At 29.6% G+C, this 13,002-nt stretch overlaps 1 protein-coding gene across 1 annotated transcript in view; it reads right to left on the reverse strand.

Annotated features, from left to right (window-relative positions):
- Positions 1 to 13,002, reverse strand: part of LOC129958852 (uncharacterized) — a gene marked incomplete in the record, with an annotated part of 40,132 nt that overhangs the window by 4,953 nt on the left and 22,177 nt on the right. The window contains 7 exon segments of the mRNA XM_056071572.1: positions 1,694 to 1,873; positions 2,395 to 2,568; positions 2,655 to 2,822; positions 5,494 to 5,655; positions 7,819 to 7,965; positions 11,945 to 12,031; positions 12,109 to 12,297. Coding sequence (XP_055927547.1) covers positions 1,694 to 1,873; positions 2,395 to 2,568; positions 2,655 to 2,822; positions 5,494 to 5,655; positions 7,819 to 7,965; positions 11,945 to 12,031; positions 12,109 to 12,297 — 1,107 coding nt within the window.

Below are 13,002 nucleotides of genomic sequence, written 5' to 3' on the forward strand. Positions count from 1 at the left end.
AGCTACGAAATAAAAATGAATATATATATGTTATTAGAAAGCATAATTTAAAAAATATCCCTAGTCACATTTTACAAATTATCAATTTGAGCCCATGGGATAAAATATTTCACTGATCTAAACTTGTCAAGTGAATTTTTTTTAAAAATATAGGAAATAAAAATATTCTGAAAGAGTTTTTGCAGAAAAAGGTTTTTAAAAAATATATATATCATCCATCTACTGGAATGAAAACTCAGTGTTGGAATTAATGTATAATATAATAATAGAAAGTAAACGTCATTCATCGTAATTTTGACAATGAAATGTATTGTTGCAAATAATATGAAAAATATTTTTTTAATTTATTAAAATCTGAAAAAATATTGGTGATCACTAATATCATAAAAAAGACATTTTCGGGGTTGGAGAGGAAAAGGATTTTTATACGAGGATGCTCTCAGAAATTAACGCGGATAAATGATAAAAATTCGCTCAATTTTTAAATTATTTAAAATTACAATTAAAATTTCTCACCTAGGTTCACATTCCTCTCCTCAAATGCATATTTGTGCCTAAATTCGATAACCTCAGATTCAACATCTTGTAGAGAGACAACAGGGAATGCACTCATACAAACACTCGCATTTATTAATTAATTATAGAGATGAGGTTTTAATATATTGCTCAGTAGTAATTGGGTAATACAATTATAAGGAGCGTCCTTCCGTACAAATTAATTTAAAAAAACTGATTACTTTATTGCAGAAGCACAAATAACATAAATTACTCGCAACAATAAAACTATGTCCATCTAAGCAATGATTCTTCATAAAATGAGAAAATATCGCATATATTGTTTCTGAATTTCGTGAAAATTTGTATTGTTAAATTTTTTTCATGCAAGTTTCAAATGGACATTTTTTTTTATCATCGTTAATCTCATGTATGAAGTGCACAGAAAATAAATGTACTGCAGAAGGGAGAAATTTTGTTAAAAAAAATTATTGAAGCAGGAAAAATAATTTTCGAAATAAGGCTTTAGATAATAATATCTTCGAAAAAATAAGTGGATAGAGACTATCAGCTTAAAAAAAAATATCGTAATACCCGACAGATATTTATTAATTCATTTACATTTGTAATTAGAAACTTCGATGTTTTCAATTCCATCTACATGAAATCATTTGAACAATGTTTGCATCTTGCATTTTTTAACAATTTCATTTCGAGCAGTTTAATAATAAATGAAGTAAATATTTGTGCAATTTTTGACAAGAAGCATGAAAGGTTTTTAATGAATTCATAGTTACATGCCAAATTTGCCGTTTTGAATTCACTATATATCATAGACTAAGGGAAAGGGCATGACATCACAATAAAGCATAAGACAATGTACAGTTAAATGTTCGAGAAAATGAGCAATTATATTTGGCTAATGATGTCTTTGACCTGATACCATAAAAATTATTAATTGAATAATTATTGTTTTAAAATTAATTGTGATTAAATATATTAGCACAAATTCTTTTTTCTATGTTCTTTACATTTTTCGTCCAGATTTATATAATTAAGAATAAAAGAAAAAAGAGTCGCTAAGCATAGATTAGAAAAATCTATGCCATTGATTACGAACATTTGTATACTACATTTTATCTGTCTAAATAATGGGCAAAAAATAAGTATTATTAATATTATACATGTAATTACATACTTCTACAAACTGCTGTTGTATGACTCCATGATCCATTTGGAAGACATTGCGTAACTGCTGGAAAACCTTCGATGTGGTAATTTGTTTGGCATATTAGAACCCGAATTAAAATTGTTTCGTTTAAAGATACCCATTGCCCATTGTCCGTGACTTCATATTTCAAAGGATCGCAAATGATTTCTGAAAGAAATAATTTCATAATAAATAAAACAGGATGAAAATTTTAGGAATATATTTTTAAAGAAGAATACTGCTAGCTTTAGAATTTTTTGAAAAAAAAAAAAAAAAAAACTATAGGCGCAACTTTCTCCGACGAGACATAATGTTTTAAACTTACGAAGCTAAACAATGAAGACAGATTCTAATTTCTAGCTTCGTTGGCCATTCCGTAGTTGATAAATATATAAAATGTTACACGCTTGTGTTTTCATTTTCAATATCAATTCCAACGGGGAAACGATAACAATAGCTGAATATATTCATTTAACTTCAATACCGCAACTAAGATTCATGCACTCCTGTCTTCCACCGAATAAATTTTTAAAAAAATTAGGAAGTTTGAAAACGGAATTTTTTATTGAAAAGCTTTTTTAAATGGAAGAACGATCTTTCCAAAATCTTTTTCTAATCAAAAGTGAATTATTTATATTTGATCCTGTAACAGATTATTCAAAAAAAAGAAAAAAAAATTCTGTACTCACGTGTGCAAATATTGAGATTTCCCCAGGATCCATTTTTGTGACATTCTCTAACTTCCGACTCTACCGCTTTATAACCTGGATCGCATGTTATATGCATTTTAGAACCATAAACAAATCCATTAGGTAATTCTGCTCTCCCATGTTGAATGATTGGATTTGGATCACACTTAATCACTAAAAATAAAAAATGTTACTGAATAATTGAATTTAATAATATCAAAAATATTTAAAATAATTGTTAAATATCGAAATATACAAACTTTCACAGTTAAAACGTAAAGTTGTCCACATTCCTGTCGGTAGACAATGGGTTAGATGATTACCTAAAGGTCTATAGCCTTCGTTGCATTCTAACCATGCAGTACTATTAATCGTTGTCGAATTAGCTTTAAGGATGCCATTAGCAACTTCAGGTAATTCTCCACACTCTAAATAAAAATAAGGAAAAAAGGATTCTATTTAAGCAGTTTGCGATTAATATTTCAATGCAGTGGGTAATTCACTAATGAACATAGCCGATGTTCGTAATCCATATTGTTTATTAACTGTTCATTGATTTACAACAAATTTTTATGGGAATGTGGTTAATTTTTGAAGACCTAATGTCATAAATTTTTTGCTGCATTTATACTCGTATCCATGTTATTAAAAATAATACAAATCTTTTGCCTGGTTTCCACAGGAAGCACAGTTCTTCACTCTTTTGTTCCATATGAAGCACTTCACATGAATTCCCAAACGAATTCAATTAAATGTAAATGTATTCGATAAATTATTGATGCCTGAAACAGGAAACAACTACTTACAAAATTTTTGACACTTAGAATCTTCTTCAATTCGAAGTTATTTCCGATACTTCTTAAAATCAATGAGAGAAACGGCCTGTAGAATTTTTTTCTTGTTTTAATAAAAATACAATCAATGTTATTTCTTGTTAAAATGTAATCAATATAATTTTAAAATTTTCTTATTTTTATAAAAATTTCTGTGATTTTTGACCAATTTCTTAAAATCGTTATTAAAGATAAGTTTGTTCCTGTCGTCTGAAAAACTTGCTGACTTTTGATTTAGCCGAATGTCTTTTGCCCTTCTGATTGGCTGTCTTCCTCATCTAATTATAATTTCAGACTTACTAAGTCAAAACACCCTTTATGTTGCTTCAAAGCATGACATTAATACAGGATAATTCAAAATGATTGCTCTGATGATGTATCGCTATAATTTTTTTACAAACAATGAAAGGAAGAAAAAGATTTGAACGCAGTACATAAGGAAGCTTTTAATTTTGTTAGCGTATGCAATTGCTTTCGAGGATTATCCTTGGTTGCACTGACTTGGTTGCATCCAATGATGTTAAACATTCTCTAAGAAATGCTATGAAAATACTCCGAAAATTTAGATTAGAGGTTCCTAATCTTTTCTGGAACACCACTCCCTTTGCAAAGAAAAAAAGATTTCTAACGCCTCATCTTCTATAGTAATTAACTATATGAAATGTTAAAATACTGTAAAATATTATTTATACCTTTTCATTTATCTGTTTATGTATTGAGAATCATAAAATTGAAATAGAAAAAATTATTTGAGGCTGGTGGAATTTTAACAGTTTGTTGTGAAATAATTTACTTTCATTTCCAAATTCGTACTGTCTCTGGTATTTGTTCTATTATGTTGCGAAGTGCTAAATTTTCAGTATTGCATCATTACTTTGCTCTAATTGTTTCACTTGCCAACTTAATACACAGCTGTTTAATCAGAATTTGATTTGATTGTTGTCTAACTGCTGCTGAATGCAAATCTATTAGTTTAGGCATGCTATTATATTAATTTCCTAAATAGACATATATGCCACGGCCGACTCTCTAGTTTGTTTTAATTCCTCCTAATTGCCTTTGGAACTGCTTCACGACATAAGCAGCCCTCACAGAAGGCTCCTACTTATTGGAGAACCATACCGCCCCCTTTGGAGCTTATGATTTAGATTATTACATGCTGTTAAACATGCAGAACTCATAACTTGTACATTTTATACAATGAAATTAATCTTTCTATTGATTTTAGATTCTGCATGTATATTGCATAAACTAGTAATGGTAAAAAAGTGAACGTACACACAAAGAATGTACTGCTATCAAATGGCGATCAACATGCTTCATAATGTCCGGCTTGAAATGGACTACCACTTGAAAGTTATTCGTGTGACAAAGGATAATCAAGTAAGCCATTACTATGCACACAAACAAAACTATAAGCTCCCCTCTGTATTATGGTAAAAGTTTTTTTTTCAACCATTGTTTGTCAGGAAGTTAGAGACATATCAAATCAAATCAAAACTGAACTTCACCTTTTTATACGCATGTTTCATTTTGTTGCTTGTCTGGTGAGAGCTATTTCCCAGAATTCTGTGCGTGCAGGGCCGGATCCTCAAATTGCAAATGTACCCGCCTGCCTATTGGTCCTACAACTTTGGAAGACATAGATGCCACTTTTTTTAAAAGTATTTTCAAGATAATCTAATTTTATGCTTTCATATGATTTACAAGAGCATGTGCTTGAACGCGTGAGCTTATTCGCATTAAAAACAAGAGCCGTTTAAATTTCAGAGCATCAATCTTCGATTTTTTTTCCTTCATATTTTTATATTCGTGTATAGAACAGCGTAGTCCAATCTTTTCGACAGCTGGCTGAGTGATTCGCATATCACAAGCTATGGTGAGCTCTGTAATAAGAATATTTAAATTATATTTAGAAAAATTTTATTATTTTTTACTATTTTGTTTAAAATTACTTTTTAAATTTATTTTTTTATAAACGAATTACTGAATCTAGTTTTTTTTTAAAAAGACCCTCAATCAAATGTTTTGTTAGTTCAACATGTATTACTTAAAAACTGCTTATATAGAGATTAGATTGAAGTTAATTTTTTAAAAAAATCTGCTTCTGGAAGATGAGTATGTTAAAGGAGGGGGCGAAACTTGCTTTGCTTAAAAGGTTTTACAATGCTTATTCTGGCCCTATGGCTAAACGAATTAGAAATTAGCATTGAAACTGAAAAAAGTTCATTGGTTTAAATTAATAATTTCTGACTGAATAGCTTACTTCTTTCGCATTTGAAAGCAGCTGAAGTCCAAGTTCCATCTTCTTGGCATAATACTGTATTATCACCCACTAATTCGTGTGAAGTGTCATTACATTCATAGATATATCTGGGTGGGTTCCTTAAACCTCTACTCTTGTACGGCGCATCTGGCCGTAAACAAGCTGAAATTGATAGATCAATCATATTGATAGTACTAGATGAATGTTCTTTAGTTAAGAGTTTAGTAGAAAAATCATTGTAGAAAGAAGAAATAAAAATTACCGGAAAAATTAAGATTTATTTTGAAAAAAAATGTCTCCAGAAATCTGTTATCTAAATTAGTCAATAATTTAACACAGCCGATATGCGTAATTTTAGAAAACCTTTAATTCTAGAAAATTTTTTAAACATTTCCTGTTACATGTCTGAAACTCCTAAAAGCTTTCACAAATTGTTTAAAATATGTTAAATGCAATTATTTGATAGTTCATAACATAATGACAAAATCAAATCTCTCTATATAAAAAAAGAAGCTGACATCTATTACGTTTTTATGAAATACATTATATCAGGCTTATTTTAAATCCTATTGTATTTAGTATCGTTCTTTTCACAAATCATCGCACTGTTAAATTATGAAGTAAAATCTGTAGTTTATAAAAGTATAGTAATTTTTGCGTTTCTCATCCAAAACTATCGGCATTAACAAAGAGGTAATATATTTATTAATAATGATTGGTTTTATTTGATGAACTCGTTCTATCATCGTTTTGTTTATAAACTGATTAATTGATACCTTTCGAATTCGCTATGACGCAATCTTTGATTAAATAATAAATCTTCATTTTGATTTGCGGTGAATTGCACCGAAGTCTTAATTATTAGTTTCATCTGTTGCCGCTCATTTTATAGTTTTCTTGTATCGCGCTACTCGTTTTATAGTGTTGCAGATGAGTGAAATAGTGGCGAAACACGTGATTCCAACTGCCATGAGGCAAAAATTATCCTGGAATGTGAAGTCGCTGAATGTGATAGGGAGTTAGGAATCCCTCTAATCACATATTCAAAATTTTAGCATTCTAACTATCCTGAGCAATATTTGTGTATGAGAACGCTCGAGTAAATAGGTTTTGTACTTCGTGTCAAAAGAGTATGTGAATTTTGCTCCTTATTTGCCTCCATTCATATGAGATTCCACATTAAATTTAGCCTTTGCCTACTTAGTTTCGCATTCGTGTTGTTTAAAATTTTTGGGTGTTGTATCTCATTTGACCTTTTTGCCATCTTAGTTCAAAACTGCAAGTTTATTGTAAATATTGAATTTAAATTATTATTTATGAGACGTTGGGATTTCATATTTTGAGATTAAACGCATGTTGTTAAGTATATCTCGCTTTCGTTTAATTTACGTAAATAAACCAAAACATTATAATCTTCAAACTTTAGTAGCTCTCAGAAAAACATTATATTTTATTTAATTTGTCATTTTACTACTATTCATACAAGGGGTATCCAGAACATAAATTCCGTTTTCAATTTTTGCCGCAGAAGCGCTACGTTCGAGATTTCATGCTTACGCGTCCATTTAACTTACTCATTAATAAACAATAGAAATCTGTTTAGAATTCTGAATATTTCATCAGTTGAAGGTTGAGTGTTTAAAATGTTTGAAAATCCCATCGCATGCAAGTTGCATTCTGTCGTTCTTTTTCTTTATGTTAAGAATACTAAACCAATTGAAATTCGCAAACAGATTTGTGAAGTTTACGGACAAAACGCGATGAATGATTCGATAGTAAGGAGGTGGGTGTAAAGTTTCAATGAAGGGTGTGAAAATGTTCACAATGAAGAAAGTATTGGGCAACAGTCTCTGATTGATTACGATTTCCGTACAAAAAATAAAGAGAAGATTAAAAAGAACCCAGAAATTAAAAATTAGACAATGCCAATGCATTTTTCTCAAATTACCCGTTCATTTCATCATTATCATCACAGGCACCATCTTTTGACAATGAGGGTATACAGAAGCTCATGTCTCGCTATGATAAATATTCCAACAACAGTAGCAACGATGATGAAAAATAACCTCAGTATTATATTTCATTATGTATTAAAAGTATTTTCTAAAAATCCTTTCTTTTTTTTAAGTACTTGACAGAACTTGGTTTCTGGATGCCCCTCGTATTTTGATATATGTTGCAAAGATATCATTATATACTGAAATTTATTAAAAATATGCGGAAATAAAGAAAGCATTTAATATTTAGAAATTTCTTTCAAGTCAACAGATAATAAATAGTTCTTTAGAATTTCATACATATTACGCATAAAAAAAACTTTTTTACCGTGATTCGATTGCAGAAACAAATATATTTCGCAAATATCAAGAAACTCTGCTTCAAATGATATTTGAGTTCTAATCGGAATTATTCGAATTTTGTTTCCAATAACTCCATGGGGACAAATATATAGTTGGAAGTTTCTGTTCATATCTGTAATGGAAAATATACACTGAGTTTACCATTATTTAAAATAGAGAAAAACGTAAAAATAAAAATTGAGTAGCAATTAATATTAATTTTTACAAATAACTAAAAGCTAAGAAATAAAAAAAATTGTTTCTGGAGCGCAGAAATTTCTGTAGATTCCAAAAATATCAAAGATATGAATATAAACATTATTTTGAATATGAAAATCAAGATTATAAAGAATCCGGCCTGGAGATTTCGGTAAGGATCACCTCCAAGTGGGAATTCAAAATATAGGATTTTTTCTGTGGAAGATCAGGCTGGCGTCTGAATAAACTGACCCCTCATGACCCGAACATTCCTTGAAGTTCTCAGAAAATTACTGCACAAAAGGTAAAAATCAATATACACAAATTATAAAAATTCAAATTCCATCAAATAAAGAAGATTTATGCAAAAACTAAGAAGCATATCCAGGAAAGATGAGTGCAAATAACTAAGAGAAAGTAAACGTATCTCTTACTGCAGAAAGCAAAAGAAACAAGATACGTCAAGAAAGAAAAGGCACTTCTGTAAACAGATGCCTTTGAACAACGCCCTCTGATCAGGACCGAACTTAAAGCTGCTGTGTAACTGCAACATTACTCTAGAGCTATCTATTGATACAAGGAGAAGCAAAAACTGTAACAAAAAACAGAATGTCCCAAAGAGAAATTTCAAAATAACAAAAACAAAAAAAACTGAGGGTATATTCTCAGTAAAGAAAATAGACAGTTCTATAAAATTTTTCCCTAAACAACCTCTCATTGTTGCAATAATTTTTCGGAAAATCGTTATCATCTGAATCTTGATATCTTGATAATCTTGGTTTCCGTATTCAAAATTTTTTATATTAAAATGCAGAACTATTATTTAATTAAAAATAATTACCTTTCAGTAATCAACTTCAACACATTTGTTTAAGCAATTCACAAGCCATTAATATTAAGTCCTGATATTGTTAGTTTATGTATCCTTCTCGACATTATAAGGCATCGAGTAGCTCCAAAACAGAACGTTATTCTATTTAAACTAAGCCATATATAAAGTGTCCCAAAAAATGGAAAATTTATTTCCTTAACTATTACAATTAGACATATTGTAAAATTTCATTAAATCTATGCAAATACTTTGGCTTCAGTAGAGGATAAAAATAAAAAATCACAAAAATTAAATTTTTATATAGCTTCCAAAGCGAAAAGGGGTTAGTGACTGAAATATTTTTTTAACTCATTTGTAAGGACACAAAATTTCAGACTTCAATTTGTAAAGTTTTCTGAGATATTAAAAGTGAAATTTATTGACTTAGACCATTTTTCCATACCTCTAACTAATGCTTGTACGAGACTTACACTTTAATTTCAGGAATAATATACACATTACAAAAGATTATTATAAAAGCTTAATCAGAAAATAACTACACGATTTTTGACACACACTCAAATTTGCATTCTTTAAGCTATACTTTTGTATACGCGATCCAGTTCATCACTTGTGACACAAGGATTGGCATTTTGAATTCGTCGGCAAAGAACTAAAGAGCGTGTATTGAGAAAGCTAATTCCTCCCTTAGTTCAGATATAATTTCAAACAAATCTAACTGAATAAATTTGTTACCATTCAGTATATTGTTGCATAAAATGGAGCCAAACAAAGAATTTCTAAAAATCAAAATTTCATAATATATTTATAGAAAATTGCCATTAGTGATGAACTTTTTATGCGAAGAAATGGAGTTTTACCATTCCAAAAGGCGCAATTCTGAAAATTAATATTTCTATCTCTATTAAAGCAATATTCGTCTGTCCAAATTACATTTCTCAGAAAAGAAAGATTTTATTTTATCAAAGGCAGGGCCCAATTGCAAAATTCTATACGTCGGTCGTGTAATTGTATATTGTATGGATGCTCGTTATTACGTTGGAATATTCTCTATAATGTTGGTTTTGAAATGTTGCGATCTGGACTGACTGTTAGGGAACTAACATAAGGGTAACTTTAGAAATAATGCAAAATATCAATTTCTACATCTCATGCATGACCGCTCATCATTTCCATTCCTCTCCTGTAAAATAAGAATCCTGCAGTTTTTAATCTCTAAATACAATTCCTAGAAGGATGCCGGGAATTCGGCGAACGAAATTTGTATTTTTTTACACCTAGGCCACCATTTTGATTCTATGTAACATAAATCGCCGGCTAATCCAAACATTCTTTGTTTCTAAAATATGTCATTTTTTTAAAAAAAAAGTGCCTAACTGAGAGTAAAGTATTTTATTTTTTAGTTTCGCATTCTATTGCTTCTACGATATATCATAAATGTTTAGCTTTTCAAGTTTCTCTTCCCTTCATTATAAAGTCGAGTTGCAATTGCCGGGTAATGGAAGGGAACAACATTAAGCGTGATTAGCAAATTTCCTCGAAGTCGCGATGATTGGATGATGTATTACTAGACAAATATTTGCATGACAATTTCCCTGTATTGAATAAATTTGCATTTCTGAAATAAATGTTTCCATCTAAGTTTACGATTACTCCACGTAAATTTAAAAATAAGTATATCTCTGTAAGTTTTATACATAGAAACAACATTTTTTTTGTGTTCGTATTAACTAAGACTTTTGCCCTATAAGGGACGTATAAAATTATTTTTTTTAAAAAAAAATTACTATTAATCTCCACAGAAGTCAATGTATTTTCATTCCATTGCCTACCTTATTTAATGAAAATTTATAACTGTAAGTATATGTCTAGTCGCAACTTTTAGGGAAATAAAAGCTTGTTCCCTTTTTTAGGACACCCTGTATGTATTAAATATGAATTTTTATTAAATTTATTTGATGAATGAAAGTCTTATCTTTATAATTATATAAGTATTGCAAAAGAATGTAAAGGGTTTATTTAAAATCCTTTGAAATATCATGTAATATGTATCCAATTATTATGGAAGATTATTCAGAAATACAGTACAAATTTGAAAATCAGTATTTTGTAAACAAATGAAAATCGACAAATTTTGCTTACACAGTATAAAAAAAAGGATTTTTTTTCACGTAACCAGAATTTATTGGTCATGTAATTTAAATTATTTAAACGGTGAAATGGTCTGCAGTTTGCACAAGATAAGACATTTAATACAATTAAGCCTCACAATTGTTTAACGTGTTATAATCCATTGAGGAACATATCTGTCAAATAAAAAAAAGCTTTTAATAATATTAAACAACACTTTGGTTGCGCAAATTCTGAAATGTCATCAAAAATGATACCTAATGTTGCGAAAAATGTAGTTCTTCGTCTGATGTGTTTCTCAGTGGAAAAAAGTACACTGCATGTTTGCTAGCCATTATTCTACTAGAAGTCTTGTTTTCCAATTCCAGACTTCGGTCTCGAGTCAATTTTTAATGGGGTACGACAAAATCTTCAATACATGCGTATCTTCCACAATATGCAAATGTGATATGGGCCTGAATTATTCATCAAGCAAAGCCTTAATTTTTTTTTTTTTTTTTTTGTAAAATTATAGTTATTAATGAATGTTTTTTCTTTATGAAAATTTCTTTCTGATCCATAAAGCATTTTTCAGAAAGAATATACGCTGTTCGTCTCTGAAAAAAGTCAATGCATCGAGGATAAAGTGAATCGCAATATTTGAAAGTTAGGAACCCCTACCCTTCAACGTATTATTGCTCCAATAACAGAACCATCCGTTGGTTTAAATCACAAACAGTAATACCAATAAATAAACAAGATAAATCTCGTTTCAGTTTTATTTTTTTCTGTACAAATAACATGATTCTAATTTCATTCGTTTACGAACTGCTGATTTTTAAAATTACTGTGAACTTTTAAATCATCCTGTATAAAAAATGTTGATAAATGTAAAAAATAAAAATATTTTCAATTTACAGGAAAACCACTCGAAATTTTATTTCTGACAGCTTTTGTTAAAAAAAATACATACCTGTTATTCTTGAATGGTTTTCACAGTTGCTTATAGTCCTGTTTTCTTCCAATATCTGCACCCGTGTAGAAATTTCTGTTATTCTATCTTAAAAAGAAATGTTACTTATTTCATTAGCAAATAACATAATTTTATAACATTTTTCTAAGTAAATTGTAACTTACCTTGAAAAAGAATCTTCACAGCAATAACTCGGAAGGATTTTTTTAAGATTACTTCCCAATATGTATTACTTTCTATAACAGTGCTGGAGCATGTTTTGTTTTTTCCATCCATAGTGGAGTCGGCATTGAATCTTGACGGTCCTTTTATCAATGATATCTGTTCAACATCCTTGATACTTGATCGTTCATCTAATAGAGAAAATTATATAAGTTTGTGGGCTATGCTACGAGTTAGAAAGAAAATTTTTTAATTATTCGCCTATTCCTTTTTGCCGTTTGTAGAAGACTTTTAATTTAAATTAGAAATGAAAATACCTCGTTTCTGGTTTTAATTTTTACGTATTAAGGCAGCCGTTCCCAATCTATTGGCCTCGGAACGGTTTTTTCTTTTTTGTATTAAGTGATATTTTATGAAAATCATTTTGAAAAAGATTGCATAAAGAAAATGGATGTGTTTTCAAATGAAAACCTCTTACTTGAGATATCATGTGACCATACTCTATTATTGTTTTTTAGAACAATATCCTTGGTCCCGGCCTGAATAAATGTTTGGCAACAGTATCCAGTAATTGTCACACTTACATCAAGACATTTGATGGTTTTTCGATCACTCATCTGTATTAACATGTTTCCTCAACTTATTATTATTATTTGAAAAATAAGTACAGAAATGCTCTAAATGTCAAAAAGGAATTGAAGCTGAAAATATTAAGTGTTAATTCAGCTATTAACTATCTCGCAAGGAACAAACAATGTGAAAAATCCTGTTCAGTTTTTTGTTTTGAATCTTGAATCACATATTATTATTTGTAAATGCAAATATTTAGTGTAGAGAAGTTCGTATATGGTGTATAGAGAGGTAATCAAATTGATATAACCCTATAAACAGCTGAG

This window comes from Argiope bruennichi, chromosome X1 (genome assembly GCF_947563725.1).
Source record: "Argiope bruennichi chromosome X1, qqArgBrue1.1, whole genome shotgun sequence".
In the NCBI taxonomy this organism is placed as follows: Eukaryota; Metazoa; Arthropoda; class Arachnida; order Araneae; family Araneidae; genus Argiope; species Argiope bruennichi.